The following is an 8,576-nucleotide window of genomic DNA, read 5'->3' as shown; positions in this document are numbered from 1 at the left end:
GCAAAAATATTAAACTGCTCTCCAGTTTTCGGAGATGTATCTCTGGACGCATCAAATACACACTCAACGTAGATCATTCTGATTGACTTCCTATAAATTGAGTTTTTTTTAATATCGGAGATACATCTCCGGTAGATATCCGTAGATACATTTTTGAAGCGTTTAAACAATAGTAGCAGAAGCAGACACCAAAAATATATAATTTGACAAAATAAATTAAAATTCATAAAATAAAATAAGCATTACATAGATGACTTTAACATAAAATGCAACATTACACTTCAATATTCAGCTGAATGCTTCAACATTTTCACAATATCTTCGATCGATCTTGAAATCGTCGCTTCCAACTCGAGCGGAACTTTTGTTTCGAAACGGAAAAATATATTCCACATAACCCTTACATCTGCATTCGTCTTGAGCTCAAAGTTGCTGAACTCAATCTTCCCTCCGTTGTCAATCGACGATGAACGGTACTCGAGCTTCATAATTATTCGATTGTCTCCGTAAGGTAAGAGATTATGGATTTCGTATTTAGTATATGCAAGAGATGTGTACTCGTTGAGCTTAAACTTTCGCCCGGGAGTCGCGTTGGAGAAGGAGACATTTGCGACATACTAATTGATGTTTATTTGTGACACTTGAGACATTTTCAGTTTGTACGAAATAAACAACAAGAACACCTTAATTTATAGAAGCCGTAGACAAATGTGAAACATTCAAAATCTGACATGTTGATTCCTGAGATATATCTCCGATTCTGCACCCTATTATCTTGTTCCGAAGATACATCTCTGGAACCTCTCCTGAAGAGGCAGAAAAGACAACCTTTGAAAACATAACTTAATTGAAGACATTTTTTTTATAAATGAATAAATGTTATGAGAAAGATAATTTTTTATTAAAATATCAAAAAGTTACACTTCATTAATATTGAGACACAATTACATACATTTATTTGTTTGGGTAAACAGGAAATTAAAACGAATCAAAACATTTGTCATAAGCTAAATCTATGGATGGTACCCCTTTTGACTTTTGTGCATTTGATTCTCTTTCAATGTTGCTCAATTTGTCGAACTCTTGCATCCTTTGTTATGTGATACCTATAAAGTAATGCATAAGAAATAAGAAATATATTTGCAACCAAACTCATCAAAGCGGTATCACGGTCGGTAACAATCATTTTAAGTATTCCATCTTGGTTCTACAACATTGTCCGACACACCTCTGAGGCCCAACTAACATTCTCCTTTTTTCGCTATCTAGAAATGCAAATCCGACAGAATAGATCTTCTTAGTTTGGGTAACACCAACCATCTCCAATAATGGAAGTCTATACTTGTTGGTCTTGTACGTTGAGTCAAGTATGAGCATAATAGGAAATGTGTTAAACAACTTTATGGAATCAGGATGAGTCCAAAGTATATCTCTAACGGTAACTCCATCCTCGTACATCCGGTACCTAGACACATAATTGTTATCATCCAACAGTTTCAAAAGTTGTTACATTTCATTTCTATCCCCCTTAAGTGTCTTGTTAATTCGGTACCGAATATTGTTCACTTGCTTGATATTTGAGATATTTTCGGGTCTTTTACGTTTCAAAGTTACAAGTATATTTTTCGGTTGAACCGAATTCAAAGTCATGTCAGCAACACATTCCTTCTCTTCCGACATGAGTCGACACACAATTGCATGACCGACTAGCTTTTCACACAAATCACGGTTATACAAACCACACATCACAATAAATCTTCAGTTATTATTTGCCAACATATAAACACACACTTTAAAGGGACACTCACATTTTCTTGAACCGATGTCGTCTCGTTTAAAATCTAGAGAGAATGTCTATATTTCTTGCTTCTTTCGCACGCCATTGCACAAAAACGCATCTTCTATCTGAACCATTATTGGATCTTCTGATAACCACAATAAATCCCAGTTTGGAGGCCTCCATATGAATCCATTGAAGCATCTGATCACGAGATTCAAACTCTTGCTCATTATTAAATTGGTTGTCAATATTTATCGCCTTCACAACAACACATTTGACATTCGGAGACACAACTTATTTGAGAAACACATTGGGGTGCACCATATCTAATGAAAACAATGACCACAAAACAGTAAATAAGCGATACTATTGTAAACATAGATGAATAAATGAACACATACTAATACCGGAAATGCATTTCCTGAAAAGTCCATACTCGTTCTGGAGATACATTTCTGAAACAAGATTAATGTGTGCAATAAGGCTTGAAATAAATGATCTTTACATGGAATTCCAACTTCTTTTTATCCCTTTGATATGATGAACCACAAGATTTGAGATTTGGAGTGAAAATGGGGATTGAGAATGGAAGGGTTTTTAGTGAGGGTTTGTAATGAAAATAAGTATGATTATGTGATCATGCAACTCTATCTTTATCAAATTATTCTGGAGATGCATCTCCGGGAATATCTGACATGCAAAGATGACAGTAATTTTTAAAACCCCGCCCCAAACTTTTGAAAATGCATCTCCAGAATTTCCACTTGACTGATCAATTATTGTTGATTCTAAGTGTTGGCACAAATTTTGGTAAAACAAAGAGTGTTCACAAGATGTTATGTGTGATGTCTTAACATGAGATATCCTATGTACCTGCTGGAGTTCAAGAACATGTTCATGCAGGATTATTTCAGAATGCCACATACAATGCCATGGCTTCTGATATTGGTTGTACCTGCTGGAGCTTAAATGAAAGACATGTTCATGCATGATTGTTTCAGATGACATACACAAGGTCATGGCATCTGATATGGTTGTACCTGCTGGAAGTTATAAAAGGAATTATTGGATTATGCAAGATTTTTCCAGGATGTCAGACCCGATGTCATGACATCCTGTACACAGAACATTCAGTGTGAATGTCTGGTGTTTTATGATTGCACAATTAATGGCAATCTTTGTATGATTGAAGATCTGATTAGCTGGTGTCGCATCTCGAAAAATACGATTCCTCGCGATGGTCGCGGAAAATATTTAGTGTTCGAACAGAGTCGCCACCGAACTTTATTTATCCCAATGAAGGGATAGGAAAATATCGATAAAACCTTTAGGAAATGGAATGATGGTCGTCGCAACCATATTCGGGTTCGGGAGTGGATTACGTAAGGGGAAGGTATTAGCACCCCTTACGTCCGTTGTACTCAACGGGAACCTTTTAGTTCTAATTTGTGTTTCGAGTGTTAATTTATGTTTGTTTGTTATTTTTGGGTTACAAAATATTGAAAATAGAAATGGATGAGAACCTCAGAAAGGGAAAGGGGAGGGTTTTTATTAGTGTGCTCGCGAAGATACAACAATCTCCTGCCTACGTATCCTTATGGTGTAATAAGGAAATCAGAGCATTCGTAGTTCGGGGAACTACGGTTGGTTGGTGTCTTTTAATGAACGACTGTTTAGATCGCATCCTAAAGGCTAAACGTTGGCTTGTCTACTCTCGGCGGAGGCTTAAGCATTAGTTTGTTGTGCGCATTGGAAAGGATTAACAGTGTTCTTTCTGAAAAGAGTTTCAGTCACACGGGGGTGACAAGTTGGATTAATATGTTGGATATTTTGTTTGATTGGTTATGATGTTTTTGATTGGATGACGATTACACGGATAGTCGAGTAAGACAACTCGTATCCTAACAGTCGGGAAAGGGAATAGAAGACTCTAGACCACTTTCTTTTTCATCTTTAATTATAGGAAAGGTTTGATAATAGTTAAGGTGTTTTAAATGGATGATGAATACTCGGATAATCGAGTAAGACAACTCGTATCCTAATAATCGGGAAAGGGAATAGAAGACTCTAGACCACCTTCTTTTTCATCCTTAATTGTAAAAGGATTTTAATGATAATTAATGTGTTTTGAATGGATGACGAATACTCGGATAATCGAGTAAGACAACTCGTATCCTAATAATCGGAAAAAGGAATAGAAGACTCTAGACCGCTTTCTGTTTCATCTGAATATTTATGAAAATAAGGTTGATGTATGGTCGATGTATTTTAGATAACCGACAAGTACTTGAATGGATGAGTAAGACAACTCATATCCAAGCATTTGAGAAGAGGAATTGAAAACTCAAAACCATCTCCCTTTTCGTATAATTTTTGTGAAAATGATTTGATTAAGTTGTATGTTTGTGAAAAATGACAATTGTTTGACTGATCGAGTAAGAGAATTCGTATTCAAACGATTGGGGAGAGAAGTTGAAAACTCAAAGTCATCTCCTTTTTCATTTCGTTATTATGAAATAGTTTGATTTAAACGAGTTAGGAAAGTCTTTAAGAGAGATGAAAATTATTTGACTAACCGAGTAAGAGAACTCGTATTCAAACAGTTGAGGAGAGAAGTTGAAAACTCAAAGTCATCTCCCTTTTCATTTCTTATTACAAAAATGATTCGGTTTGATTGTGCTTAAACGGATAGAAGTGACGACCATTTGACTAACCGAGTAAGAGAACTCGTATTCAAATAATCGAGGAGAGGAATTGAAAACTCAAAACCATCCCCCTTTTCATTTCCAAATGAAAAGGTACTCAATTGCAATTAGGTGTTTTAATTTAATTTTAATAAAAATACTCGATGTTGGATCGAAGTTTTAAATTGATGTTTGTGAATAAATTGTATTTTAGTGAATCAATTATCTAATCGATTAATTAATAACCGAATAGGTATCATTGTAAGAAAGCCCAAGAGTAAGCTATGTGAGGTTGATGGCGATGCCTAAAGCAATCGACTTACAAAGGTGTTTGAAAATGGGCTTGATGTTAAATTAAGAATTGTGTGATTTTAGTGGTTTAGAATAGTTTTGTATTGGTGATGAAATTGAATGAAATTGAATTTGTTTTATGTAATGGAGGATGATAGTGGAATGTGTCGGTCCGAGGATTAATTGTTTAAAATTCAATTAAGTCATCTAATTAAAGTAATTAAAATCAATTATCAAAATTATTCAATTAAGACTTAATCGCAATCGAATAATTAAGTTAATTAAAATTAGCTAACAAAATTATCTTAATTAAATCAAAACTTTAATTAATTAATTTTAAATGGATACAAGTGATAATATTGAATATAAAATAATTGAATTGAAACAGTGTGCTCAAACCGGTTTGTGCGAGATAACAAAGATTAATGTTATTCGCGAAATCCAAACGCGGCGAAAAATTTACTATTGATGTGTCAAAATTTGGTGGCACTTTGGCATGAAGTGTGTAGCGGTGTATTCGTCACTTTATGATTTATTGATTAAATCAAAAGCAAAGCATACAAAGAATCGAGTCGCCACCGCACTTTTATTTATCCAAAGGAATGGCTAAAAAGCGAACAAAAGCCTAAGAAGTTTTACACATAGAAAACTAATGAAAAGATCAGAGATCTGGGTAAGGGGTTAATTACGCAATGGGAAGGTGTTAGGCACCCAAAACGTCCTAGGTACTCCTAGGGAGCCCTTTTCACAACTTGTTGTATGAAATGTTATTTGTTTATGAAATATTTATTGTGCAAACATGATTGAAGGGATGAGAAAAGAATATACAAATTATTATTTTTGTGTTTGAACGGATGAACCCGTTGCCTACGTACCTTTCCATGGAAGGTAAGGATCAAAACGCCGTAGTTCGGCTAAAAGATTTCCAAAAATAAGTGAATTGATTTTAAAACAAAAGCCCTAAGGTCTTTCGTTATCCACGGGAGAAAACTCAACCTTATGCAAACAACAAGTCCACCATGTGAGAAAAGCTTCAACTTGCTAGTGAGGGGTTAACCCTATAATAAGCAAGGAAGACTTACAATTCAATCACTAAGGACAAAAGGTGAGATTAACATCAACCAACTAGGATAAATCAAACCTATGGCTAATGTATGAAAACTTATCAAGAATGGACAAAGCCACAAAACAATTGAATGAGTGAAATTAACCAATTAGGATTTATTCACAAAAAGAGGGTCAAAGTATGATTAGAATTCAATTCAAAAGAAGTATTGTGAAAATGAAGTTTTGAAAAATCAGAGGCTTAAGGCCTAGGTTTCTAATTTGAAGAGAGATGAAAATGTTTGCACAATAGTTTTCAAGTTTGGGTCAATATGCAAATGGAGGTTTAGAACAAAAAAAGGTGGGATGGTTAAGGGATGCAAAACTTCTTAGATGTTCACCTCTTGAGATCATATGTGGATGATTCAAGTGATTCCTTTGGAATAGGCAATAATGCAAATAACATATGCACAAAGCACATGGATACTGGATGCCAATCAATGGACTTATTCCAATCTCACAAAACAAAATGGATACCGGATGTCAATCAATGGACTTATACCAATCTCACAAAGGCAAAGAAACAAGGATACCAGATGCCAATCAATGGACTTATTCCAATCTCCTAAAACAAAATATGGATACCAGATGCCAATCAATGGACTTATACTAGTCTCCAAGGAATGATCATAGGAAACAAATGTCAATAGATGGACTTACAATTGACTCCTCACAAGAAACAAACAACAAATGCAATAAGCAAGAGGAAACAAGTTGCCAATAAATGGTCTTACACTTGACTCCAAGGAAATAGGATGCCAATCAATGGTCTTAGTCCCAACTCCTTCCAGATCATAGGAAACAACTGCCAATAAATGGACTTACAATTGACTCCTCAATGGACAAACAAAGTGTCACAAAGATATGAACAATGCTCATGAAATGATATACAATTAATGATGATAAATGCACAAAGGCAGACTCAAGCAAATATGCACAGATGAATCAAGTAAGCAGACAAACAAGTCAATTAGCACACACTATATACAATCAATTAGGCTCAATCAAGGTTAGGCTTTACAACCAACTGGAATGGGGTATTTTGTGCTCTTAACCCTAACATTGAGGGTTAGGGTGAAGCAGATGAAATGGAGATGAGGGGTGTGCCTCATAGCTCTTATCCCTGGTCAGGGAGAGCTTTAAATAATGGAAAGTGTGGGAGTTCAGAAAGTTGGAACTCTTCTCCACAAATGATTGACTCTATAAGATCTTGGGTTATTATTCACAATGCATCAACATATTGTGTGAGCAAGGTGAATGACACACTGAGTAGCAGGAGATGGATTACACATCTCTTTTATCTGCCAATTGCCTCCTAAGAGGACTTTTCCTTCTTGGCACAAACTTAAACAAACACAAGCATTGCCTCTTAAGGAGGACTTCAGACAGGTGCCTACCAATAACAGTAGGTCTTCCAGACTACATGAAGAAGAGGAGTTATACCTAAGTGGTTAAGCAACCAAGCAAAGCAAAGTTCAAAATGAACTTAAAGCAACTTAAGTACCTGTGGAAACACTAAACAAATCAGTACAATACTCAGACAATCAAACAACAGTCAATAAGCAACAAACAATCCCAATGTACAAAATGTGTAAGCCAAAAGTCAAACTCAAATGAGTCAACATCAACCTACAAAACACACAAAGGTTATTAATCAAAAGCAAACATCAATATTAAAGTGATGAAGCATCATTAACCATGGCAGTTGGATGCTTAAACCTGAAATCAAAACTCAAATGTAAGCCACAAACCACTAGGTCAAAGCCTAGGGTCAAAGATAGAGAAAAAATTCAAAACAGGAGCTGAAATTTAACACAAAGTAACTTCAATCTCATATTGACACATTCCAAAAGGTCTCATATCAAAATCAATCACCAAAAGCATTTCATGATCAAAAGAAGTTCAAGGCAATTTCAAAGCTCATATGTGATCAACATGAATGAAAAATTCAAATCAAAACAGAAATGATTCAAATAAATCTGGAAAAATTCATGCACAATCAAGACATCTAACATGATCAACATACAAAAAATCAGAAGCATCAAAGATCATTTGGCATGGCAATCACATGGTACAAGTTGAACAAGCAAAGGTGTGACACAAATTGTCACACCAACTGAGTACATGCATGAAACAGAATTGGTAATTGAGAAAAATGTCAAACCAAAACCAAAATGTCAAGCAATGTGTCTAGTTTCATCATGCAAAATTTCACATTCATTGGATAAGAAACAAGCATTTCACAACATGATAAGCAAGGCAAGGTCAAATATGGATACATGCTCACATAACCTAGCACCAAATAAAATCCAGCCAAGCACAACTTTGGAAATTATGATCATTAGAAAATAGACATCTCAAGGATCACTATGCAAAAAACAGGTATTTTTGGATAAATTTTCAAATTGTTATGAATTTTTAAAGTTGGAAGAAAAATTAAAAAAAACATGAAGCACATAGCATGATTATGGAGGGAAAAGGAAAAAGTGTGAAGCATTTAAATTGTTGCTGGCGCTGGGAATCGAATTCAGTACGAATTCAAATGTGAAACGCGCCAAGGTGCAAAATGCACCGTTTCACTTAAGTACGTGGCCAGGTCAATGCTGAGTGTGTGCGGTCAAAGCAATATGGACCAATCAATGTGCGAACAAGGCAATGCATGAACCAATCAGAAACGAGCCCTAAGCTAACATATGCAAACCAGTGAATCTGTTTCC

At 35.3% G+C, this 8,576-nt stretch overlaps 1 protein-coding gene across 1 annotated transcript; it reads right to left on the bottom strand.

The window, feature by feature from the left end:
- Window positions 1-1,057: 1,057 nt before the first annotated feature.
- On the bottom strand, window positions 1,058-1,680 carry LOC127129506 (uncharacterized). The gene is made up of 3 exons (XM_051058674.1): window positions 1,553-1,680; window positions 1,229-1,465; window positions 1,058-1,106 (listed from the first exon to the last, which is right to left on the bottom strand). Exons 1-3 carry the CDS (start codon window positions 1,678-1,680, stop codon window positions 1,058-1,060), a joined length of 414 nt encoding a protein of 137 aa, XP_050914631.1.
- Between the last annotated feature and the right edge of the window lie 6,896 nt (window positions 1,681-8,576).

The sequence above is a fragment of the Lathyrus oleraceus genome, chromosome 3 (genome assembly GCF_024323335.1).
Source record: "Lathyrus oleraceus cultivar Zhongwan6 chromosome 3, CAAS_Psat_ZW6_1.0, whole genome shotgun sequence".
Taxonomy (NCBI): domain Eukaryota; kingdom Viridiplantae; phylum Streptophyta; class Magnoliopsida; order Fabales; family Fabaceae; genus Lathyrus; species Lathyrus oleraceus.
Note: the sequence above shows the minus strand (reverse complement) of the source record. Positions and strands in the feature narration are given on the sequence as shown.

What these genes read in the sequence shown, in the direction of transcription:
- LOC127129506 (XM_051058674.1), bottom strand. Translation starts at nt 1,680, where the DNA reads ATGTCGGAAGAGAAGGAATGTGTTGCTGACATGACTTTGAATTCGGTT. An exon ending in AAGCAAGTGAACAATATTCG is followed by an intron (nt 1,466 to 1,552) that starts GTACCGAATTAA and finishes TTATGTGTCTAG; the next exon opens with GTACCGGATGTACGAGGATG. An exon ending in ATGTTAGTTGGGCCTCAGAG is followed by an intron (nt 1,107 to 1,228) that starts GTGTGTCGGACA and finishes ATTACTTTATAG; the next exon opens with GTATCACATAACAAAGGATG.